The sequence below is a fragment of the Equus quagga genome, chromosome 2, assembly GCF_021613505.1.
Source record: "Equus quagga isolate Etosha38 chromosome 2, UCLA_HA_Equagga_1.0, whole genome shotgun sequence".
NCBI lineage: Eukaryota > Metazoa > Chordata > Mammalia > Perissodactyla > Equidae > Equus > Equus quagga.
Genome location: NC_060268.1, coordinates 184361202 through 184385909, shown reverse-complemented (window position 1 = coordinate 184385909; position 24708 = coordinate 184361202). Strand labels below are relative to the sequence as shown.

Here is a 24708-nt window from a genome sequence, read left to right as displayed (position 1 = left end):
ATGCGGGTATTTGTAGCTGGGCCTTCCCTCCCAGCACCGTGTTCCCTGAGTTGCGGTGCGTTGGTTTCCATTTCCATTTGACTCAAGGTTTCTTCTAATTTCCCTTGTGATCTTTTTCTTTGACCCATTTGTTTTTAAGAGTGTTTAATTTTCACGTATTTGTGAATTTCCCAGTTTTCCTTCTGTTACTGATTTCTGACTTCATTCCGTCGTGATCATAGAGCGCTTCACGTGACTTCAGTTTTGTGGACTCTAAGGCGTGTTTTGTGGCCTCCCGGTGGTCTCTCCCGAGAGGGTTCTGTGTGCACCTGAGGAGAGTGTGTGTGGGAAGGTCCTGTGGACGTCCAGCTGGTTCACTGGTCAAGTCCTCTCTTAGTGACCTTCCATCCGGTGGTCTGGCCGCTGTTGGAAGTGGGGTGTGAAAGTCGTCCACTGTTACTGCGGAACGCCTCTCCTCCTGACTCTGTCAGTTCTTGCTTCGTATGCTTTAGGGTCTGTTGTTAGGTGTGGGAGTATTTTTTTTTTTTTTTGAGGAAGATTAGCCCTGAGCTAACATCTGCTGCCAATCCTCCTCTTTTTGCTGAGGAAGACTGGCCCTGAGCTAACATCCGTGCCCATCCTCCTCTATTTTATTTGTGGGACGCCTGCCACGGCATGGCTTGATGAGTGGTGCCATGTCCGCACCCAGGATCCGAAGCGGTGAACCCCGGGCTGCTGAAGTAGAACATGCGAACTTTAACCACTGCGCCACTGGGCTGGCCCAGTGTGGGAGTATTTTTATAGGTTAAATTCCTAGAAGTGAAATTATTGGATCAGAATATATGGCCATTGTACAAGAAGACTGATCTTACTCGAATCTGCACTTTGCGGACCAGCTAAGGAGGGGCTGTCATCCGCACACTCGGCGTGTCCGTCTTCCCATCGGCTATTTGTGTTTCTTCTTCCTTTATCCTTTGTCCTTCATTGTGGTTCTTGTCCCTTGTTTCTGATTGTGTCATTCTTTTTGTTGATTTATAGGAACTCTTTCACGCTGTCCCTGGTATGTTGTTGGCCCTTAATGAATATTTGAATAAATGTGTGGAAATTTGTGTGTGTCTACATGATGTGTGGACAGGACACTCTGCCCATCATATCTGTCATTTTCCACCAGACGTGCCTCATCTTTTGACGGGCCTGGTGCTTATTGTGGTAAAAGGTTTAAACCTGAAGGATTCAGATTTTCCTCACTTGCCCTTGTACAAGGCTTCTCATTTATACCATCAGGGGGTATTTTTAAAGGAACTCTGCTTTTCTTTTTTGCTTTAATGGGATGTGATTTAATTTTTGAATTAAGATTTATCAGTGGATGTTTGGTTTCTTAAGCCAGGCTCCAAGATTTAGAATCTGACTTTAGAGGAACTTACCTGCGTCCGGATTTGCTCTTCCAGCTCATTGATGCAAGGGTGCGGAGGTGGGACAGGACCTGATCCTTTCTATTTCTCTTTCCCCAAGATTGATCTGATGCCTCATGACCTCATCACTCAGCTTCTGAGGGTTCTGGCCATAGAGACCAAGCAGGAGAAGGCGATGGTCCATGCCGACCCCACCGAGCTCTCGCTGAGTGGCCTCGAGGCCTTCTCTTTTGACTACGTTGTAAAGTGGCCCCTGTCGCTGATTATTAACAGGTGAGCCTTGGTCCCTCTGGGTGCCAGCCTCAGTAGATATTTATTCAGGTTTTCCAGGAAGAAAGGATTGTCCCCGCCCAGCGACTACCTCGTTTTACAGAGCGTTGAGGGTAGCCTTCCGCACCTGGTCATGTCCAGTGGTCACTGGCTGCATGGCAGCCTGGGCGCAGAACTGTGTTGGTGACATTGCAGCCTGGTCCATGCTCTGTGCCACAAGCCTCGTTTATGACGTCTGGTGCCAGCAATAAGCACCAGGTGTCAGTCAGAACCTTACGTGCCTCTTTCCTTCTTTGTAGGAAAGCCCTGACTCGCTATCAGATGCTCTTCAGGCACATGTTCTACTGCAAGCATGTGGAACGGCAGCTCTGCAACGTGTGGATCAGCAACAAGACCGCCAAGCAGGGCTCGCTGCACTCTGCCAAGTGGTATGCCCTTCCTGCGCTCAAGGGCGCTTCCCTCGAGCAGGATGGCTTGGCTCTTCACACCTTGAAAAAGGCGATGTGATAACGCTCATTAGTAGCTTTTAGATCCACATTGTTTCTTGTGTTGTGTGGCAGTGCAGGGCCTTTGCTGACCACAGGGCACACTGGCTCTGTCCCCAGCCCTCTGCACAGACCTGCAGGACAGCAGGTCCATCTGAGCATGAGCCCTTCGAGGACCTCGAGCTCCTCGGGGGTTGGGATTGTTTCTTTCCTCCTCCTGGCACACTGGAGTGCGTGGTCTTGGCAGACCACTCTCTTTAAGCCAGAGGCACTGCACACGGTCTGTGGCCCCAGGTGTGGTTGTGCTGGGTGTGAGCCGGTGTCGTGAGCGGCGTGCCCGGAAGAGGTGCGCCCTGACGACAGCACCTGCACAGCTTGGGGAGCAGGTGGTGCTTCTCAGACGCTGTGGACACACCAGCTCTGCATCTCCTCTGAAACTGTCTTTATGCTCGCTCAGGTTTGCTGGTGCCTTCACTCTGCGACAGCGAATGCTTAATTTTGTCCAGAATATTCAGTACTATATGATGTTTGAAGTGATGGAACCAACCTGGCATATCCTGGAGAAAAACCTGAAATCTGTGAGTTACAGCTTAATGTATCTTAATGTTTCAAAGGCTCTCTACCAACCAGGGTGTGTTTCATGAATTAGGGTCTTCAGAGAGGAAAGCATTGGGTCAGGTGTCAGGGAGGGAACTGCAGGGAACTGGTCCCAGGGCTTTGCTCTCTTCTTCCTCGTGTGGAGAGGGAGGCTCCCGGGCGCTGCTCCCACTACTCCTGGGGAGCAGTCAGAGTGTGGCGGCTCGGGGAGCCGGCAGGGAGTCAGTGTGGTCTCAGTGCCTGGTCAGGAGAAACAGGCAAAGCTCTCTGCACGTGCACAGAGCAGTTGTCCTTCCCACCGTGACAAGGTGTGTGTGCGTGAGTGAGCATGTGAGCGTGAGCGCGTGTGAGTGTCGGGGGAGGTCCATGCTGCACGCCGCGCTCCCCCAGAGTTGAGCTGTTTGAACAGCGTGGGTGCCTCGCCCTCCGAGGGAGCTCTGAGCCTGTGAGGTGGAGGGCCGGCACTCCCACCGCAGCATGTTCAGGCCCTCTGGAACCTGTCAGCTGGAAATCTCAATCGCATTAAATGCCGGAAGCAGAAAGTGGCAAGTCGTAGTATTTCCTCCTTGCTTTCTGTCCTTAGGAACCAACACTTTGGACCTTTGGTGGCACGTTTAGTATCATTTTCTTTTAGTGGTATTTTGAAGTTTCCCCCCAAAAGACCACAGGATTGTTTAAAAAATGGAAACAAAACAGAAGTGTACGAAATAGCCAAAACCGAAGCCTCGCACGTGTTGAGTTTCTCTTGGTGAAGCTGTTCCGAGAGAAGAGTCTGGTGCCCTCTTTGCAGGCCTCCAACATCGACGACGTGCTGGGGCACCACACGAGCTTCCTGGACAACTGCCTCAAGGACTGCATGCTGACCAACCCCGAGCTGCTCAAGGTCTTCTCCAAGCTCATGTCTGTGTGCGTCATGTTCACCAACTGCATGCAGGTGCGTGCCCCTGCCCTGCCTGTGCCGCCTGCTTCCCGCTGTCACTGGGCGTGTCCTGCCTTGAACCCCACGCAGCACTGTGGCAGGGACCGCTGGCTGCAGTGTCTCTGTCCAAGGCTTTTTTATGGACACCTTGTGTTTTTTTTAATCAGAACTTGAGTTCTTGGATTCAGTTAAGTGTTTATTGGGCACCTGTTACAAACAGTTGCCCCAAGGTGATGCTACAGAGTGTCAGGAGGCAGAAGGGGTTGCGTGGGGGCTGGTGGGGTTCCAGGCACAGGTAGGGGGTCTGGTTTGGAGGAGCTGGTGGGAGCATGTGGGAGGTGGCAGAGCCCGCGATGTGGTGGCTGATCACAGAGGGGATGGGAGCGCATGAACCCGATTCAGTAGACACTTAGGAGCCATGTCAGGTTCCCAGATGGAAACACCATGGAAGGAAACTATTTTTAGAAAAATTAGCTCTTGAGCCGTGTGACAGGCAGACTTGGAAATTGTGAGGGTGCAGCTGGTTGTTCCCACCTTCAGCCTCCTGGGTGTCCCGGACAGGAGCGGGGAACATTTCATGTGGAGCGAATGGGTTGTAGCTAACAGAAGCATTTCTTCCCAACCCCAAGAGGTTTACACAGAGCATGAAATTAGACAGTGAGCTGGGTCGCCTGACGCTGGAGCACGGCACCATGCTGGGGCCGCCCACGGAAGCCGAGCGGGCCGAGGAGCGCACCAGGAAGGAGCTGGCCAGGAAGGTGTGTGGCCTCGTGGGTTAGTCCAGAAGACCCTCCTTCCTGACCAGATGTGACATGGTGTTAGGATTGCAACACTTCAAAACCAAACTCACTACCATCCTTTCTTTTCTGTCTTCCCTGTGATTCAGAAAAGACCGTTGTAAAATTAGGTTCTAAACAGAAGCCAGAGAGAATCTCCCTTACCCCCTCATCCCAACTTCAGCCCTGCTGCGCTCCAGGGCGAGGCTGCAGTTATCCACAGTGGGTGTTGTGGGGAGGGCGAGCCGCAGGGATGCCCCGTAGAGCGGGTGAGGAGGGGCCGTGGGGACGCCCAGCAGAGGGCCTGGCGCTTAGCAGGCACGGGGCCATGGGCCTCGCTGTCAGCACGATAAGGATCCATTCTTAACTAGAAGTGTCAGGTGGCTCACCGGGTGCAGGCATGTGTCCTTTCATGGGCACGGATGGGGGGCATGGGCCCGGTGGCACCAGCTCCAGTTCTGGAGGTGCCCAGGCACTGTCCCACGTCCCCAGTCCATTCCCCTTGCTGAGAGGAGGCCAGGAGAAAATAAGCGATAGCCTGAAAACCTGAGCTTCGGAAAGGAAACCCAAGGTTCCATGTGGCGGTAGGAGCAGGGCGCCAGCAGCCCAGTCGTGTCTCTATGTCCTGTGGTCTCAGGAACTTTAAGATGCTGTAATTTTTACGTTTATCACACGAAAACTTCCTGAAACCCATTCTTCTATTAAAAAAAAGGGGGGAGAAGGACAGCTGAGCCGTTGGAGAGTCGTGCCGAGACCCAGGGGCCAGGCCGGCTCATGACGCTAATGTGTCTTCCAGTACCTGGCCGAGCACGTGGACGCTCCTCAGCTGGCCTCCAGCTTCGAGGCCACCATCAATAAGTTTGATAAGAACTTCTCAGCCTACCTGCTCGACCTTCTGGCCCGACTGAGCATCTACAGCACCAGCGACTGCGAGCAGGGCATGGCCAGCGTCATCTCCAGGTGGGTGGGCAGCTCTCCACCCATGCCACTGCCCGTCATGGTCCCCACCCCGCTCACTGCAGGCCCAGGCCTCCCTCGCTCTCCCGCCCCTCTGCTCTCTCACCTCCACCCCTGTCTTCCCCACAGGCTCGACTTCAATGGCTTCTACACGGAGCGCCTGGAGCGCCTGTCTGCAGAGCGGAGCCAGACGGCAGCCCCTCAAGTGCCCATTCCACGCGGCCCCCCCGCACCAGCACCCAGGGTGGCCGTGGCCGCACAGTGAGGCCCTCAGGGCCCTACCCCCTCCCCAACTGAAGGAAGGACGTAGGTGCTGGCAGTGCTACGGAGGAATACATTCAGGGTTTTTAGTCAGATATTCCCGAAACACATGTGTTGTGTGTTGTCAGCATTTAAACATGAAGCCTGGGTGTTGTCTGCGCTCAGCTCATCCTGGCTCCCAGGGCCGTGTTTCGCTTTGGACCTGCGCCCAGACCAGAGCAGTGTCTGTGGCCTTGCTGCTCTGCTCTCTTAAACAGAGCAGCTTCCCTCTCTGTGATTTTTTTTCTTTGGTCTCAAATAAAGACAAAGTGAAAGAAAACATGTGGCATTTGAGCAACATCAAAATAATTGTTTAGGTGCTGTGCAGGGGACGAGGTCTGGGCCTGGTGTCACGTGTCCACACCTGGTCCAGGTGAACAGGGCTGGACTCCCTGAAGTCAGCAGGAGTCCCTCCGACCATGGGCTGGGTTTTCTCTGGGCGCTAGGGGGCAGCACAGCCCCTGGTCCTGCAGCCTGGCCGGGGCTGGAGAGCATGCGTCATGAGGCCCAGCCTTGTCCTACAGGAGCAGAGGTGGCGGGCCACGCCCCGCCCCTCAGGCCTGTGGTTTGCCCCCTTGGCGGTCACCTGCCCTCCTTGTGCCCACCTTCCTGACTCAGCAGCGGGTAGCACAGCCAGCCCTGGGTGTGCTGCCTCAAATACCTCCGTGCCCCTGCACGGTTCTCTCCACCAAGCTTCCCTTCCTGCCAGTTTTCATGTGTGTCACTTTCGAACTTCTGACCACTTGCTCCAGAGGCCTCCTTGGCGGGCAAGAAGCAATGAGAACTTGGCTGCACAGACAGGTCCCCCCCGTGGGTGTCAGCGTGCACGGGAGCACCGCGGAGCTGGGGGCGCGACTCTCAAGCTGCAGACGGCTTCCTCTTCTGATGTGCAGCGTGTGCAGACAGGACTGTGAGCAAGCAAGCATGCTTATCTGCCAGCCAGAGTTGCCACAGAGTCACGGCATTGTGCAAGCAGCAGACTGAGCAGAGGAGCCTGCTGGCCCTGAGGCCCAGATCCCTGTGTCCCTGTCATGGGCTCTGGGCCGCATACCTTCCCACTACAGCAGGTTGCAGGTGGTGGCGGCAGGAGGGGAATGTGTAGCACCTGCTGGTCGCTGGTGGGATGACTTAGGTGGGTCATGTGGGCCGACAGGGGTTCCTGCGTCCTGGCAGGGCTCTGCGGGCTGCGCTCTCCTGGCTGCTAATGCTGAGTCCCTCTTAGTTGGCTGCGCCCAGGCGGTCTGGTCAGCTCATGCGGAGCCTGTACATTCACAGCGGCTTTTGTTGTTGCCTCTATAGGACATGTTGCCTTTGAACTTTTGCTTCAAATAACTTGGAACATATAATTGGGAAAGAGAAGCAAAGTTGCCAGGAGGGTTTGGGATTCACGTAGCATCATTTTATAAGATCACGTATAAGCTCGGAGACAGAAGCCTTAGCGGCCCCAGCACCAACTCTCCTGTCACCTCTGCTGGAGAACCCCAGAGTCCGGTTAGCCCCTCTTGGGTTTTTCGTTTTATCCATTCACTTGGGGAAAGTTATGGTCCATTGAACTTTGACCTCTGGTCTGGAACTGCCTCTGGGTACCACACTCTCTCACCTGAGATCTTGACGTGTTCTCATGTCCGGCTCTCCCAGGAAGTGTGTCCAGAACTATGAAGGGCAAACCCGCTTGGTTCAGCCACAGGAGGCATGGTTTCCCCGGTGACAGGGACCCACCAGGAGAGGCCTGGGTGTCAGGCCAGTGTGGGGATGGTCCCACCCCGCAGGGCAGGGTGAGGTACCAGTGGGCAGGCACAGTCCCACCTGAAGCCCCCAGGCAGCCTTTCAGAGTCACTTCCCCTCCAAGGCCCCAGGCCCACCACCTCCCGCCAGCAGGACCCGGGAGCCTGGTCTCCTAACCTGCACAGACAGGATGCACGGTTGTAGAGAGGGGCCCAGTCAGTCTGTTCACCTCCTCCCTAGGTTAATTGGTCCACAGTTATGAAGACTTTTCCATGTGCTGGACCCTAGACTGTCCAGGAGCCTATAGGGAACCAGAGATAGACACAGGAACACCTTTGAGCCACAGGAGGGAGGACGCTCCCCCAGGTGCCTGCAGACCCCGCCCCAGCCCCGCCCCCCCGGTGTCGGATTGGCGGTGGCTGGGGGTTGGTGGCTGGGGCGGGGCTCGAGGGTTGAGCCTCCCAGCAGAGCGCAGGGACCACACCGTGTCCCAGAGCGCACAGAGCCACCTCTCGCTCCCGTTCCCATTCCTGCTCCGGTCCCCAGACCCCCAGACCCCGGCCCCGGACGACCGACCCCTCTCCACATCCCCTGGCCATGTGTGGCCTTGGGCCCTGGCTGCTGGGCACGCTGTGGCTGCAGGGTGAGTGCTGGGTGTGGCTCTGGCCCAGGTCTGAGGGGCCGCAGTCTGGGTGTTGGGTGGCCACCTGGCCTTCTGCAGCCCCGCCTGCTCTGGGCTGGTCTCTGGGGGTCGAGGGCGCAGAGGTGGTTATAGCGAGGAGGCCCCAGTGGTGGACTGAAAGAACCTTCGAACGGGAACTGAGAGGAAGAGCGCTGCGGGGGGTGTTTCCTGAGCTTGTGTGGGGACTAGGGCTGGGGCCGAGTAGAGTGGAGGGCCAGCCAGCGGCTCCAGTCTGCCCCGGGGCCCTGGGGTGATTGCCCATACTACGAGTGCCACCAGCTGGGCAGGGACGGGCGAACCCAGCAGCAGTGGTCTGGAGATGAGGGTGGAGGGCGCCTCAGGCGGTGGTGTAACCTCTGGCCTGGGGAGGATGAGTGTCCTGCTGGTCCTGGCCCCACCCCGGCTCCTCAGAACCTCCTGGGCTGGAGGTGGCCAAGGGAGCAGCTGGGGAGGGGGCCATTTCCCGGGCAGGCGGGGCTGGGCTGGCCCTGGCCCAGCGCTCATTCCTGGGGGTTTGTGACAGAGACACGTTCACTAACATCTGAAAAGAGGGAGAGAAGAGTCCCCAGGGGTCTCTCCAGCGCTGGCCTCCGCTGTCTGTGGTGGGATGGGAGGGGTTTCTAATCTGGGCCGGGTGCACCACCTGTCAGACGCCATCGTGTGATCAGTTGAGATGAAAAGGCGTAAACTCTCCCCAAGGCCTGTGTCTCCTCGGGTCTGGGGAGGGACATCCGGCTCAGCCCTTGGCTCTGGGGGGAGCCGTCTGGGGGCAGCTGGGCAGCTCCTGGAAGGGCTGGCGTGCGGGGCAGGATCTCTGAGCGCTACGGGGCACAGGTCTACCTGGCCCACCCGGAGCAAAGGTTCTGTGGCCTTTTTAAGCCCACCTGGGCCCGGGAGCCGGCTCTCAGGATCTCTCTGGTCCCCGAGTGTGCTGTCTGCAATTCCCCCAGATGAGGCAGGGCTGGCCCACAACGGGCCTGGGACAGGGACTCCCCTGGAGGGTGCCCTGCGCACCTGCTGACCCTCTCTCTCCCGCAGCGTTCGCCCCCAGCGCCCCCCTGCCCCATGTGGAACAGTACGAGGTGGTGTGGCCGCGGCGCCTGCCAGGACCCCGCGCCCGCCGAGCCCTGTCCTCCCACTTGGTAAGTCGGGGGCGGGGGGGGCCTGGCATGGGGTCCCTAACTGGCTCCCAGAGCTGGTTTCCGTCTGTGAAAGGGATGGTAGTTCCCCGTGTGCCCGGCAGTTGTGAGGGGCCAGCCTTCCAGACTGAGGGCCGGGTGGGCTTCTGGGCTGTGTGCCCCGGGGGGGGCTCCCAGTCCACTTGGGCTGTTTCTTCCCCCACCCCCGCCTCACCTTTGTCCTGTGTCCTGCTTCTCTCTGGCCAGGGCCACGCCCTAGAGGGCCGTCCGCAGAGGGTGGGCACTGGGGGCTAGCCGGGGCTGCCCAGACTTCCTTTCAGGAACCTGCCGCGGGCCACTCCCCGCCCGCGGTCACTCCCCAGTTTCGCTAAATCAAATTCCTCTTAGCCGAGAGGGGATGGCTCACCCGGCGACACACCTCTGTGGAGCATTTGGGGCTGGGCTGGGTTTTCCCGGAGCTGCCTGGGGGCATTCCTGAGACTCACATGGGGGCGTTGGAAGGGTGTGCACCTGTGTGAGGAGAAGATGTGCCTGCGGGGGGCGGGGGGGGGGGGGGGCCCGGCCCTGCCCTGGGGGGGGGGGGGGGGGGGGGGGGGGGGGGGGGGGAGGGCTGTCTGCCGCCCTGGCCTTCCCCCACCCTCTGGGCATAGCACATACTTGTCCCGAGGGGCCAGCAGGCCTGAGTGAGGGCTCTGTGGGCTGGGGGCTAGCTAGGGGCGCTTCCCGCTCAATCTCACACACCCACCCCACCCCAGTGGAGCCCAGGGCCTGGAGGGATGGGCCTCTGGGTGGGGGAAGGTGCTGGTGCTGGAGGGGCTGGACTATCTGCTCTACTGCCTTGGTTTTAAGATTTCATTTTTCCTTTTTCTCCCCAAAGCCCCCCCCCCCCCCGGTACATAGTTGTGTATTTTTAGTTGTGAGTCCTTCTAGTTGTGCTATGTGGGATGCCGCCTCAGCATGGCTTGATGAGTGGTGCTATGTCTGCGCTCAGGATCTGAACGGGCGAAACCCTGGGCCTCCATGGCGAAGCAGGAGAACTTAACCACTCGGCCACGGGGCCAGCCCCTGCTGCCTTGGTTTTAAGGGCTGCCTGTCAGGGGCCACGTCCCTCTCCTTGCTTCCTGGGGAAGGGACATCATCATTATCCTTGGATAGACAGGATGGGGAAACTGAGGCCTGAGGAGCCCAGTGTGGTTCTAGGTAGAGCTTCCGCCTGCCCAGGATCCCCTCCAGCCCAGCCTAGCCCTGCCCGGCCCCAGGGTCCTCTGAGAGGCTTTCGGTCCTGGGGTGCCCAGCTCCCCTCCGCCCCCAGGTTTGAGGTGGGCATGGTCTGGGGCCGGGCCCCTCACCCTGGATCCTCCCTTTCCCTGGCTCAGGGCCTGTACCCAGAGAGTGTGAGCTACGTCCTTGGGGCCCAAGAGCACACCTTCACCCTGCACCTGCGGAAGAACAGGTGAGCAGGGGGCTCAGGCCCCACCCCTGCCCCAGCACACCTGTGTCCTTGCCTCAGGCTCCCTGGCCAGCCTCTCCTCCGGCTAGAGGCAGCTTCTAGGGGGAGCAGACAGGCCCCAGATGCCACAATGGATCTCTTCCAGGGACCTGGTGGGCTCAGGCTACACGGAGACCTACACGGCCGCCAATGGCTCCCAGGTGACGGAGCAGCTGCAGAGGCAGGTATGGTCCTGGGGGCCCTCCCGATGGCCGCAGTAGGGGGCCCTGGGAGCAGGGCCTGTGAACTCTGATGTCCTCCTCCCGCAGGATCACTGCTTCTACCAGGGCCACGTGGAGGGGCACCAGCACTCGGCAGCCAGCCTTAGCACCTGTGCTGGCCTCAGGTGAGTGCCACAGGCCTGGCTGGGCATGTCAGAATGTCAGGGCCATGGCGCTCCCCTCACTGTCAGAGAAGTAAACTGAGGCAAGAACCGGGCTGGACGTGGGCACACTTTTCTGCACTTGTAGAAGTTACAGGTTCCCCGAGCGTGAGGCTCCCACAGGCCCCTGGACAGTGTCCCCAGAACGTCTCAGTGCAGAGTGGGAGCCATGCCCTCGGTCACCTGAGGGCCTGCTGTCCTTCAGGGCTCCTGTTCCCCCAAGATGGACAGGCAGGGGGATGCACTAATTTGGAGCTGCCTGCTCCCCTCTGCTCTCAGGGGCTTCTTCCGGGCTGGCTCCACCGTCCACCTGATCGAGCCCCTGGATGGGAGCAGTGAAGAGGGGCAGCACGCGCTGTACCAGGCACAGCACCTGCAGCAGAAGGCCGGGACCTGCGGGGTCAGCAACGCCAGCCTGGAGAACATCTTGGGACCTCGGGTCTTGGCAGCCTTCAGGCCCCGGGTGAGGAGGCCCCGGCCAGCCTCATCCCCTGTCCACTTGGGCCTGTGCACCCCCAGACGCCCCACGCACTCAGCGCAGTGAGGGTGCCACCTGCTGTGCCTGTAGTAAGTGGGCTGGTGTCTCCAAGCTGCCCCCTGAGTTGGTGGGCCCGGACCTGGCTTTGCCCGGCTGCTGCAGAGGCAGCACCTTCGTTTGCATGGGAGCCTCCTGGATGGCCCCCTACACTGAGTGGGATTGGGCGCCAGCTCCAGAGCCCGGGAGGTGGTCAGCATGTGGCAACTCGGCTGGGGCCAGGAGGGCTGTGGCTGGGTTGGCTGACTCGCTTCTCGTCGCCGCTCCCCAGGATTGGCTGCCATACCGAGATACCCGCTACGTGGAGCTGTTTGTGGTCGTAGACAAAACAGAGGTACCTTGGGGTGGAGCGGGGCGGGGTGGGGTGGGGCAGGGGCAAGCTGCCAGATGCTGCAGCCTGAGGATCTGCTGTCCTACAGTTCCAGCAGGTGGGCAGCCGAGAGGCTGTGCGGACGAGGGTGCTGGAGGTGGTGAACCACGTGGACAAGGTGGGGTTCTGTCCACCCTGAGGGGGCATCCCCTCCCGTGGCTGCCAGGAGTTCCTCCCAAGACCCCTGGGCAGCACAGGTCCCTTCTGGACCGGGCATCACCCAGCCCATAAGAAACCCTGGTTGTGGAGGTGTGGGGGTGCCTGGAGAGTAGGAGATGGGTGACTGTGTGGGGGGCCAGCAGGTGGAACTGTCAGCCAGGGGAGGAGGGAGCTGGGATCTGTCCCAGCCTCCTGCCTGCGTCCCACTCACAGCCGACACTGCCTCTGCGGGCCCCAGGCCCAGCTTGCTCTGGGGTGGTCTCAGCCTCTTACCTGGCCTCACTGTCCTGGAGCCTGACCCAGGGGACTCCATCCTCTCGCAGCTTTATCAGGCACTGAATTTCCGCGTGGTCCTGGTGGGCCTGGAGATCTGGAATGACTGGGATAAGATCAAAGTCAGCTCGCAGGCTGACACCACACTGGACAACTTCCTGGTCTGGCGGGCACAGGACCTGGTGAGACGACAGGTGCACGACAATGCGCAGCTCATCACGTGAGAGGCGGGGTGCCATCGCAGGGCACGTGGGTGGAGGGTCCCCTGGGGGAGGGCTTTGCGGGGACCAGGAGGGGCACTCAGGAGGTGTCCAGGTGCTGACACTGCTCTTGTTCCCAGTGGGGTCGACTTCACCGGGAGCACCGTGGGACTGGCCAGGGTGTCCACCATGTGCTCACAGAACTCGGGGGCTGTGAACCAGGTGTGGAGGGAACCCCACCCAGGCTTGTGGGCTGCCGGGAGGGGAGCAGGCTGGGAGCTTGAGCTGAAACTCGTGAGGGGTGACCTCAGGGCTCAGCCCCACCTGCTTGACTCCAAGCTGTCTCCATGAGCACCCAGACGGCTGCCTCTTCCGGAGGATTCATCAATGCTTTTAGGTTGTAAGACATGTTGTTGGCAGGAAGTGACACCAAACCCCTCAGCCTTGTTTGGGGCAGTGTGGCTGGCAGGAAGGTGGATGGGCTGGGTGGGCGGCGCCAGCCAATGCAACCTCTCCCCGCAGGACAACAGCAAGAACCCCATCAGCGTGGCGAGCATCATGGCCCACGAGATGGGCCACAACCTGGGCATGGACCATGACGAGAACGTGATGGGCTGCTACTGCCCCATGCCGCAGGACAGCGGTGGCTGTGTCATGGCGGCCAGGATCGGGTGAGACTCGCCTGGATCCACCCTGGCTGAGGGCCAGCTGCACAATGGAGTGTCCTGGGGATGTAGGCGGCCTGCCCTCTGCTACCCTCCCCTGATGGGGATCCTCTTCCCTCAGTGTCAAGTTCCCCAGAATGTTCAGCCACTGCAGCCGGGCCAACCTGGAGATGTTCATGGAAAAGCCCCTGACAGACTGCGTGGTGAACGCCCCAGACCCTGACCGGCTGGTGGGCGGCCCTGTGTGTGGGAACGGGTTTGTGGAGCGCGGGGAGCAGTGCGACTGCGGGCCCCCCGAGGTACGGTGTCGCATGCCTGCCACTACGCTCTGTTCCCCACCAGGTGCCCCGCCCACATGCCCGTGGCCACATGTCAGAATACTCCTGTTCTCCTGTGACACCCACAGCTGCCCGTAGGGGACCCCATGGGAGGGAGCAGCTGTGGCCTCCCCATGGAGGCCTGGCCGGGTGGGCTGTGGAGGGAGGTAGGGTCCCCGGGTCTGCTCTGGGGCCTGGTGCTGCCCTGTGTGCAGCCCACTGCGACCTGTGCTGAACCCCTGCCCCCAGGACTGTCGGAACCAATGCTGCAATGCCACCACCTGCCGGCTGGCTGAGGGGGCTGAGTGTGCCCATGGTGGCTGCTGCCACGGGTGCAGGGTGAGTGCGGGGCCCCACCTCAGCTGTGCCCCGAGGGTGGCGCAGGGGGAGGAAGGTCCCAAGGACGCTGGTGACAAAGCAGTGAGCGAGGGCCTGTTTGGGTGCCCACTGGTCCCATGGTGAGCTTCGCTCCACTGGGCCAGGTGAAGCTGGCCGGTGAGGTGTGTCGCCCCCAGAAGGATGGCTGTGACCTTGAGGAGTACTGCGATGGCCAGCAGCCAGTGTGCCCGGAGGATGCCTTCCAGGAGAATGGCACGCCCTGCCCAGAGGGCTACTGCTATGATGGGAACTGCCCCACGCCAGCCCAGAGGTGCCGGGACTTGTGGGGGCCAGGTGAGGCAGGTGTGAGTCCTGGCCGTGTGACCCACAGGCCTCCTGGGGTGGTTGCCCGTCCAGGCCTGTGGACTCACCTGCTCCTGGCCCTGCAGGGTCGTGGGCTGCCGCGGAGTTGTGCTACGCCCACAGCATCTCCCCAGGCTGCAAGAGCACTGTGCCCCTTGGCTCCAGCAGGTGAGCGTCTGGCTGTGGCCCGACTCCCCCATGTCCAGGCACAGGACGGGGCCGCCCACAAGGGTCCTCTGACAAAGGAGTCCAGGGGCTCGGTCCACCCTGCCTTCCAGGCCCCAGGCCTGAGCGTACTGCCCTCATGGGAGGGACAGTGGGTTACTGTGGCTTGGGGGCGTGGATGTCCATCTGCAGGTCCTAGGGGTGTGGAAGCACTGTCAGCGGACCCCACAGCCTGTCCAAGGTCCTAGGCCTCATCTTCTGCATTCCACGGGTCCCCCAAGTGTGGTCAGCAGGAGCCCCAGCAGAGCTGGCACCACACATGTCCCTCTGTCTGCAGGGTCAACAAGTGTGGCGCCCTATACTGTCAGGGCGGGCAGAAGCCCCCAGAGCGGACTTCCTGCACCTTCGTCTACCGCTCGTCCACTTGCCAGGCTCTTGGGCTGGATGGCGGCATGGGGTACGAGCAGGTGCCCGAGGGCACCCAGTGTGGTGAGGGGAAGGTGAGTATCAGGGCCTCCAGTGGGCGCGTGGCCGGCTGTGGCTTTCAGGGGCTCCCCAGGGCTGTGACCCAGATGTGAGCCCGACGTGCCCCAGGCAGCCGTCAGGCTGCTGGAGGCCCAGGTTCTGGACGCGTGTCCCACATGGGCGAGCTCACGTGGTCCCAGGCAGGCAGTGGCAGCTGGAAGAGGGCTGAGGGGAGGACTCCCCTGTGTTCTCAGTGGAAACTCAGAAGGCGGGCGCAAAGGGAGGCGCCGGAGAGGCCAGTCCTCAGTTAACGTGAAGACCTTAATGTTCTACAAGCCCCCCAGGGGCCAGATGGAGCCGGTCTCTGTGGCCCTGGTGCCAACAGTGGGTTGGCCAAGGCTGGCCAGCGGTTGGGCTGCAGACGAGGCCATCCTGGGTGTGGTGGCCATGGCCCACCCTCTTGAAGCTCACCCTGCAGGTTTGGGGTCAGCTTCGGCTGGTGGGAGAGAGTGGGTGGGCATGGGCTTCAAGCAGGAGTCTAGAGTGGCTGCCTGAGGAGACCCCCACTGCTCTCCAGGTTTGCTGGAAAGGACACTGCCAGGACTTCCATGTTTACAGATCCAGAGACTGCTCTGCGCGGTGCAGCGACCATGGGGTACGTGGACCTAGGGGACAGCCTGCCACTGGCGCTTTGGGGTTGGAGTCCAGTAGGCTGCATTTGGGACGAGCCCAGGTGGACAAAGGCAGAGGCCAGCACCCAGGAGCTGTGCCAGGAGCTACCAGGGCCTCTTGGGCCTGGAGCTGGCTAGGATCTGGGCATCCGTGGGGGCATTGAGGCCCAGGGCGGTCCTGGTACTGGTGGATGTGAGGGCTGGGGCTGGTCAGACTTGAAACGTTCTATTTGAGATGTGGGCAGTGTGTTCAGGTCTTAGTAACCTGTGCTGTGATGTTGGGAAAGTCAGAGCCACCAAGAGCTTGAAACAAGGGGCTGGAGCCCCCCATCTCAGGGAGGGGGCTGAGCTCGAGGACAGCCCACCGTGAAGCTGGCCTGTGCCTGCGCCATGCTTGCGTTGCTTGGAACGCCCTGTGGCATTTGGTAGAGCCCTCCATAATCCGGTCAGCCTGTCGCATGCCCCCAGATGAGGGGCTGCTGCTGTCAGCACGCCTGCTGGGGCCCATGCCAGGGGGTGGCAGCCCTGGGCAGTAGAGTAGGGCTCGAGGATGAACCCAACTGTCCTCCATTGTGAAGGTCATGGCAGAGCCCTTGCAGGCCTGAGGCCAGGCCTGGTGACTCGGAGGAGCAGATGGCGCCTAGGGGGTGCTGGGCGGTGCAGCAGACGGAGGGTCTGGAGGCCCAGCCTGACGCCTGCTTGCCCCCAGGTGTGCAACCACAAGCAGGAATGCCAGTGCCAGCCGGGCTGGGCCCCGCCCTACTGCGCAGAGCGGCTGGCCAACACAGGTAGGGTCCAGACCACTCCAGGGGCCTCCCACCCGCACAGACTGATGGGGTCTGGCTGGGGCTCATGCCTTTTCTTGACCTCCTGGGCAGGGCTGAGAAGGAAGCTGTGTGCCCCCAAACCAAGAAGGGCATTGTTTTTTTTTTTTAAGATTTTATTTTTCCTTTTTCTCCCAAAGCCCCCTGGTACATAGTTGTGTATTTTTAGTTGTGGGTCCTTCTAGTTGTGGCATGTGGGATGCCGCCTCAGCATGGTTTGATAAGCGGTGCCATGTCCGCGCCCAGGCTTTGACCCGGTGAAACCCTGGGCCACCAAAGCTGAGTGCAGAAACATAACCACTCTGCCACGGGGCCAGCCCCAGAGGGGCATTATTAAAATGCAGGTTTGCAGCCCCTTAGGCATTCTGACCCCACTGGTAGAGGGCGGGGCCCAGGAGCCAGTGTCCGCACTTCTGCCCTACCTGAGAAGGGAGACCATGCTAGACGGAGGGGCGGGGGAGCAGTGACAGGACAGCACTGGCTCTTTGGCCCGGTCCCCGGCCCTCTCCTGGGCCCGGGAACCTCAGAGCCACCCACCTCAGGTGTCTTCCTCCCTAGTGGCCGCTGAGCATGCGGCTGTTGACAGCACCACCAGCCTCCAGGGCGTGGCCGGGCCACACCGGCGTGATTGTGGGCCTGGGGCCACCTGCCACCAAGCCCTCTGACCTGTCACCTGAGAGCGCGGAGCACTGGTGTAAAGTACCAGGTCTCAGTGCCGAGGGTCCTGAGATGGCCATTGGTGGTAGGGAGGGGCCCAGGGCTCTATGTTCTCAGCACAGCAAATGGGGACCCCGAGAAAGGCACCCCACTCAGCCTCAGGTCAGCTGGGCAGGGGCTGCATCACCCAAGGGTTCTCCCAGCCCTACTACCTGGCACCGGGTCCAGCCCTTGACACCTGGCCTTGTGTGCCCCACAGCGTCGTGGAGCCTCCTGATGGTGCTGGTGCCCGTGGTGCTCCTGGTGGCTCTGGGGCTCATCCTGGCATGTGTGGTCATCTACTGCAAGCACTGTAGGACTGCCCAATGGAGGTGAGAGCATGGAGGGGTTGCCAAATGCCCCTGTGCGCAAGGAGCACTTCCCCAGCTCACACTATTGGGAAACAACCTGCTGCTGTCTGAGGAAGAAGAACCAGCAGGTCCCACAGAAGGGCTGGGGGCCGTGGGGCCCTCGCTCTGAGCCCCCTGCCTCTCGCTGAGGCGGGAACAGGTGACAAGTTTGGTGACAGGTTGGGGATGTGGTAATCCCAGAGGGAGGGCCCCCACACAGACCTGAGCCCAATCAGAGCCCACACACTTGGGATGACGTGGGCTTGAGGAAGCTGCCCCTATCACCAGATGCCCTCCACGGGCAGCTGCATTCTGACCCTACTGTGGGTGCTTGCTCTGTGGGCCCTCGACACCTGGGCCAGCCACAGCAGGACTCACTTGCCAGCGGCCTCTGGGCAGCTCGCCCTGGCCCAGCTGGACCCCAGAGCCAATGGGGTCCAGGACACACGAAGCTGCCTCTCCCTCTTAGTGTGGCTGTGGCTGGCACACAATGCAGGGGCCACTGTAGCTGAGAGGGACCCTGGCCAGGCCAGGGGACCCCATGCCCAGGAGCCCTCGAGTCCCTTGGCTGAACCCTGAGGCCAGGACGTGCTAATCTGTGTCACTTTCTCCCCAGGAACGTGGCGTCCAAGACCAACATGGGGCTCTCCAACCCCACGTTCCACGAGGGCAGCGGCACGCCAGCAAAGGGCAGGGCTCCGGCCTCTGCCACAGGCTCCCCAGAGGCAATTCCTACCACCGACCCCAACCAGCCCCCGAGTCCCAAGGCTTTCACAGTGACCCCAAAGCAGCCGCCCGCTGCTGTAAGCGCCAGCCGTCCCTGATGGGCTCCCTGGGCCAACCCCAAATCTCATGCTAGGTGCGACACCTGGGGACTCAGGGCAGCTGCCACCAGCACCCTGTTTAAAGGCAGAAATGAGGCTTTAGGATGGGGAGACTGATGACTGCAGTGAGCCAGTGACAGAACTGGAGTCTGAACTTGAATCTGGGGCTCTTGGCCTCCGCAGCATCCCTCTGAGGACAGTTTTGAGGCCCAGACACCCTCCATTGCTGCCCAGCACCTCCGTGTGTCCACACAGCTGAGGGATGTGGGGGTCACATCCTGGGCTCAGGGCCCTGTGGGCGCACACACAGGGCCTTATTCTCCCTCCTCTGGGAGAGGCAGGAACATGGGGTCCTGAGCTGGGGGGCAGCTCTGTACCTGGGGCTCCCTGGAGGCGACCACCCTGTGAGACCCAGGCTCATGGCCCTGTTCCCTGCAGACCCCCGCTGCCGCGTCCAGCCTACCCTTCACAGTTCCCGTGTACACCCGGAAGTTCCAAGACCAGGTGAGCCATGGTGGGGCCAGCAGACAGGCCTTCTAGAGGACGCCAAGTGGGTCTGGGGAGGCGGAGGGCCGGGGGCTGGACTTCGTGGGTCCGGGACCCCAGGGTAGCTGCTGGCTTGGAAGGCTGATCATCTGGGCCCAGGAGGACATTGAACCCTCGGGCGAGTCCTGACTGCCCCTCCCTCCCGCCAGCTCCGACCAGCTCCTCCTGCCAAGCCCCGACCAGCTCCTCCTGCCAAGCCCCGACCAGCTCCTCCTGCTAAGCCCCTCGCAGAGCTGAAGCCCAAGCAGGTGAGACCAACCCCCGCTCCCCAGCTGTACCTGTGCCTTTCTTCCGCCACAGGGCCCCTCTTGGGCCAGACCCCTGGCTGACCCACAACCTGAGCCCCACAAGACGAGGGAGTGAAGGGGGCTGAGGGGTCTCGGGGGGCTCAGGGGAGCTCTGGGGGCTGAGGGGGCCTCTGTGGGGTGAGGGGGGCTCTGGGGGCTGGGAAGCCTCTAGGGGGTGAGGAGGTGTCAGGGGGCTCCAATGTAGCCCCCCTTTGATGTGAAGCTTTAGAGGTTCTGGAGAGATCCCTCCCACATATGAGTCACTGGAGCCTGTTGAGTCACAGCTCAACTTGCAGGCGCCCCTGCAGTGTGGGGTCCCGTTCCCCAGCAGAGCTCCCACCTTTGGGGTCACCTGGGAGTCCCTTCCAGCCAATGCTGAGGTCTGGCCCTGGCTGGTCTCCTCCAGTGCTGGGAGCCCCCTGGGCCCTGCTGAGAGGCCTGCGCGCTGCCCCTGAGGCCCTGGACAGACCTTCTTTGCCTCCCGGCAGGCGGCTGACCCAGCTGCTTCTGGAGAACTGGGGGTGGCAGGAAGGGGCGTGGCAGCACGAGGCAGTGAAACAGGTTGGCCCCCCTCCTGGCACCCTGTGGGGGATCACTGTGTCACCAGGGATGTTGACTCATCGTTTGGTTGTGGTGGTGCCGGCGGTTTCTCTGCTGTAAAGTCCCCGTCTTCCCTGTGTAGTTATCGTCTGGGAGGGACTTTGAGATGCTAATCTGATTAGTTCTTGAACTATGACCCGCAGTGTCTGCAGCCACTGGGGGCTTCTTGCCTGCAACAAACATTACTGCAGGGTTTGCTTAATAGAGATTCTCTATCTCTCTTTCCTTTTTAACTTTTATTTTGAACAAATTTTAATCTTATGACAATTTGCAAAAATAGTCGTTTTGACAGGCCAAACGGGGTCAGGGTGGGCAGAGAGGTTTCCGGCCAAGGATGTGGTGATAGCTAGGCAAAGGCTACAAGGGAATTGTGCTGGCCTGAGGTCCTGACTGCTCAGTAGGATCCTTCTAAGGTACTGAAAACTACAAGTGCTGCCCCACCCAGGCGTCCCAGGGTGCAGGACGGTGTGGCCAGGCAGCACCAGGGCTCTGCAGGCGGCTTTCCTCCTCCACCCCAGGTCCCCACTGCCCTGGGAAAGCCAAAATGGAAATTTTACTAGTTCATTCTTGGCTTTTAACTTCCAAAGACCCACATTCTGGCTTTAAGAGCTTTTCATGGGTATGGGGGGAGGGGGACCCTGAGGGAGAGAGCAAGGTGGTGAGACAGGTTGGGGCCGATCCCGGAACTGGGGGCTCTGCCGCATTTGAGTCTCATTCTGCCTGCGGTGGCAGCCATGGGTGTGTGTTTGGGGTGGTGTTTGGGGGACTCTTCTGTAGAGAGCTCAGCAAAGAGAAACCTGCAGGCTGGTCTGGAGCAGAGCAGAGCACTATTACTGCACAAAATTGGGGTTCTCTTGCCCGATGTGCATTTAAAAAACCAATTAATTATGGCATCTTTGGGAAAAGAAAACAGCTTTATTCTGAGAGATCAATCTGCAGGGAGACAGGGGGCGTGTGCTCTCAGCTCTGTCTCCCTCGTCCAGGGCTGGGGGCACAATTTATGGGATGACGGGGAGGCGGTCTGAAGTGTGGAGATAGATGATTGGAGGTGAGGAGAAGTGAGGTAGTTGCTGATCTGCACAAGTGTAGTCAAGCTTCGTGCCTCTTCATATGATGCATGTTCACAAAATGGCGACATTACCATGATCTGAGCGTGGAGTTTTTGGCTTCTTGACATCAAAAAGGTTACTTATTGAGCATTTGCACAGGCCCAGTTGATGGGCTTGTGGTCTCACTCGGCCTAAACTGGACAAGGGGTCTCAGTTCCTGAAAGACCACTCTTAATTACTCTGTTGATAAGATGGGGTCAGTTGAACTGGTCCTGGAGGGTCTGCGGTGACAGCACCTGGGAGCTTTGCTAGAAGGTGCTGAGGAAGGTGGTGTCTGGCATGGCCTGGACCAGTTAGGTTGTCCACTGTCAGCTATGTCTGCCTCTTCCCGGGTTGTCAAGCCAACCTCCACGTCCCCAATGCCACCAGTCAAGCCTGGGCCTGGAGGGGCCAACCCTGGACCCATTCAGGTAAGTCCCTCACACAGAGGGCACAGGGCAGCAGAGTGATCTGTCTTCCCCCATAGGCTGACTGGCTCTGCCCAGAGAGGTTGAATGTCTGCTGTATACTGTCAGCACTTTTCAGTGATTGCTGGCTCTGCTGGCGGTTACTTTGTCCTTTTCTCCTGCCAGTGTAAGTGAGAAAATCATTTTTTAGTGTTAGCTGTTGACATTGTGACTGTCACTGCCGGCTATCACTGTGCAGGGCCACTGTACTGTTCAATGAACTGGGAATCCACATTTTAAGAAATGTAAAAGGAAATAGATTCAGTTGTGCTCTTTGTAGCAGATGCTTTTTAACATCAGTTCTTTTTTCCTCCTCCCAGGGAGTTGTTGGCTCAAAGGTTGCTCTGAAACCCACAGTCCAGAGGAGGTGATGGAGCTCAGCACGCCCTGGCTGGGAATCTGCGCCCGTCTGGAAGTTGCCTATTGTTCATGCTGAAGGAGCTGTGTGAGCCTCGCATCCAGCAGATGCAGCCAATTGGCCCCAGCCCTGGGTGCCCCTCCTCAAGGGGCTGGGTCCAGCGCAAGAAGTCTTAACAGAAGAGCCAACTCCTCATGGCCAAGGTCGCTGGTCACAGCCCAGGCTCACAGTCCTGGGCTGAGGACTCTCAGTCTGCGTTGTTCCTGACCTCAGGAATGCACCACCTGAGAGGCTCAGTTATTACCTCCTCAGCCACTTTGGCCACGCTTAGCTCCACGGGTCAGCGGCACGGCTGCTGTGCCATGTGCCTGCAGGTCTGGACGGCCACTGCTGCCTCTTCTGGTTCTCCGGAAACCTCAGGTGCACATTCTGCACGGCTGAAAACTTAAATCAAAATTTTGTATTTTATGATTAAATTATTAATCAAGTTCTAAATGACGGGAGACTTTTTTTAGATCAATGGAAAATGGTGCATGCGAAACAACAGAATTCAATTTATAAGTTTTAAGGGTCCAGGGGCCAGCCCGGTGGCGCAACGGTTAAGTTTGCACGTTCTACTTCTGCGGCCCGGGGTTCGCTGGTTTGGAACCCAGGTGTGGACGTGGCACCGCTTGACAAGCCATGCTGTGGCAGGTGTCCCACATATAAAGCAGAGGAAGAGGGACACGGATGTTAGCTCACAGCCAGTCTTCCTCAGCAAAAAGAGGAGGATTGGCAGCAGATGTTAACTCAGGGCTAATCTTCCTCAAAAAAAAAAAAATTTGAGGGTCCAATGCTTGTTAAAATAAAATGTATATTGTAAATGGACAGTGTCAAACTTTTTACCTTTTCTCCCTAGACTTTGTCATAAGCCTCTTATATTACACAGTCCCAACGCACAATGTGGACGGCCTGCCGACCATAGGCTCCGCGCGCTGGCATCTCAGCCCCGCCTCTGGCCCCCACCACCTGCCCGGCGCCCCGCCCCTTCCGGCCCCGCCCTCGGTCTCCTGGCAACGGCCCCACCTCCTGCCTATGACCCGCCCCTTCCGGCCCCGCCGCCTGGCGCCCTCCGCGGCCTCTACGCCTGGCTGCACGGGCTCCCGCTCAGCCGCCCCAAGCGCCACCTGGCCCGGGACTTCAGCGACGGCGGTGAGGGCGAGCTGCCGCGCGGGGGTCCTCGCGGGCGGGCGGCCCGGGGGGCAGCGCCGCGGGCCGTCGTCAGCTGGGCCGGCGCGCCCCCCGCTCGCAGGGAGTGGCCCACGGTCGCCGCTCCCGGCAGAGCGCCCCGAGCGGGGACCCCGGAGCAGGGCAGGGGCTCGACGGACCGGCGGGATGGGGGAAACTGTGGGGCCAAGATACTGGCAGCGGCGGCTCCAGGAGGGGGGACGTGGGTCCAGCTCTCACAGCCCTCCCGCTGCGGCACCACACCCCGGGGACTCCCCCAGGACTCAGAGGCCACGGGACAGTGACACGTGAGGACACAGGGATTCTGAGCCGGCCAGCCAGGCTCACCTTGCGCACCCTCACCCCCAGTGATGCTAGCGGAGATCGTGAAGCACTTCTACCCCCGGCTCGTGGACCTGCACAACTACATCCCCACGTGCAACACGGACCAGAAGCTCAGCAACTGGAGCGTTCTCAGCAGGCAGGGCGGGTGGGCTGGCAGGCGGCAGGACTGCTGCGCTCAGGCCAGCACAGGCTTTCTGGCTCCCTGCCTTTCCTGGTTGGACTCCCCACTCCTCATTCTCTAAGGCCCTCCCTCCAAGGCAGGCTGGGCGGGCAGCCTCCCCCTACACCCCTCGCCTCTGAGACAAGTTCTCAGGCTGTTTTCTTGCTGTGGGTTTCCCTGACAGCCTTGTCAGTGTTGTGTTCCTGTCCACCAGAATCTCACCATCAACCTGGGGTTCCTGGGGGCTCCTCACCAAGAGGACAGCACTGGTCAGCTTGAGACCTGCTCACCAGGGCATCAGTCCTGCCTTCTGACTGTGTCCAGCCCATGCTGACCACACTTCTCACTCACCAGTAATTCTGGGTGCCAGGCTCTGTTCCAGGCACAGCAGACACGGCAGTGAACAGGCCCCTGCCCTCGCGGAGCTGAGAGTTTAGTGGGAAGACAGATAAAGAGGGAGAAGTAACCAGTGTCAGGTGTAATGAGTGATATGAATTGAAGGACGAGGCTGGGTCCCTGAGGAAGTGAAAGTGAGGAGAATGAGATGGGGGCAACCTGCAGGTGCGACGGAGGCTGCAGTGGGGAGCAGGGTGCAGAGTCCCCGAGTCCTCGCGGGGGAGCTGAGGAGTTGAAGTTGGGTGGGGAGGGGAGCTCAGAGCTGCCAACGGTCTCTGGAGGCCAAGCCAAGGACCCAGCTCCTCGCCTGGGGGCACGAGAGCCACTGCAGGGTTGAGGCCTGGGCAGGCTCTGATAGGACTTATTTCAGTGGGCTGTGAGGGGAGAGGAGACTTCGGGGAGGTGAAGGCAGGGAGAGACAGCCTCCAGGGGCAAGAGGGTGGCAGCTGCAGGCAGGCGTCGGCTGTAATGGTGGTTAAGTCAGATTCTGAGCCCTTGGGAGGTGAAGCAGCAGGACTTCCTCAAAGAGCAAAGGGTGACAGGCAGGAAGGTGAGTCCTACCCCAGAGAGTCCCTGAGACTTGAAGGGGCCCAGTCCTAGCCTCTGCCCTGGAAGGAAAGCAGGCCCTCCGCCTGCCTTCAGCGCACACTGCTCTGAGGCTGCCACCTGCTTCCTTTGCAGGAAAGTCTTTCACAAGTTGCGTTTGTGTATCTCCGAGGTGGATATCCAAAAGGTGGTGGCCAACACACCCGGGGCCATCGAGCCCATCTTGTGTGCACTGAGGGAAAAGGTGGAGGACCGCACTGCTCACGAGGACCCACCCGGCGCAGACATACGTATCAGTGCCATCTTACGGTTTGAACCTGCTGTGTCTGTCTCGCTTGGACATGGTCCCATTAGCTGCCAATGAGCCAGCAAAACAGGAAATCAGTGGTGGTGAAGCCCCTG

General features: G+C 59.9%; 2 protein-coding genes across 6 annotated transcripts in view; both read left to right on the top strand.

Moving 5' to 3' along the window:
• The window catches only part of TUBGCP2 (tubulin gamma complex associated protein 2), a 31617-nt gene extending 25640 nt beyond the window's left edge, over positions 1-5977 (top strand). For both annotated transcript variants that reach the window (XM_046652053.1, XM_046652052.1), the window contains exons 12-18: positions 1492-1664; positions 1961-2089; positions 2604-2724; positions 3534-3677; positions 4292-4420; positions 5235-5398; positions 5525-5977. In XM_046652053.1, coding sequence (XP_046508009.1) covers positions 1492-1664; positions 1961-2089; positions 2604-2724; positions 3534-3677; positions 4292-4420; positions 5235-5398; positions 5525-5660 — 996 coding nt within the window. In that variant the 3' untranslated portion in view covers positions 5661-5977. The remainder of the gene's footprint in view (positions 1-1491; positions 1665-1960; positions 2090-2603; positions 2725-3533; positions 3678-4291; positions 4421-5234; positions 5399-5524) is intronic.
• Positions 5978-7900: 1923 nt separating this feature from the next.
• On the top strand, positions 7901-22322 carry ADAM8 (ADAM metallopeptidase domain 8). 4 transcript variants are annotated; one of them, XM_046649533.1, is made up of 23 exons: positions 7901-8063; positions 9141-9244; positions 10618-10694; positions 10837-10915; positions 11000-11076; positions 11392-11575; positions 11919-11981; positions 12067-12135; positions 12500-12669; positions 12790-12871; positions 13172-13320; positions 13436-13613; positions 13881-13970; positions 14114-14303; positions 14399-14480; positions 14815-14977; positions 15520-15597; positions 16323-16401; positions 17354-17465; positions 18100-18286; positions 18746-18811; positions 19003-19101; positions 21616-22322. In XM_046649533.1, exons 1-23 carry the CDS (start codon positions 8018-8020, stop codon positions 21664-21666), a joined length of 2475 nt encoding a protein of 824 aa, XP_046505489.1. In that variant the 5' UTR covers positions 7901-8017; the 3' UTR covers positions 21667-22322. The 4 variants fall into 4 exon arrangements, 3 of the variants coding, with proteins under 3 accessions (XP_046505489.1, XP_046505493.1, XP_046505506.1); XR_006886891.1 differs by lacking the exon at positions 21616-22322 and having other exon boundaries at positions 18100-18342; positions 19003-19054; XM_046649537.1 differs by lacking the exon at positions 12067-12135.
• The last annotated feature ends 2386 nt before the right edge of the window (positions 22323-24708 follow it).

Coding starts and splice junctions, on each gene's coding strand:
- ADAM8 (XM_046649533.1), top strand. CDS start 8,018: ATGTGTGGCCTTGGGCCCTGGCTGCTGGGCACGCTGTGGCTGCAGG. Junction 12,136..12,499: donor TGGTGAACCACGTGGACAAG/GTGGGGTTCTGT, acceptor ATCCTCTCGCAG/CTTTATCAGGCACTGAATTT. Junction 15,598..16,322: donor CGCGGTGCAGCGACCATGGG/GTACGTGGACCT, acceptor GCTTGCCCCCAG/GTGTGCAACCACAAGCAGGA.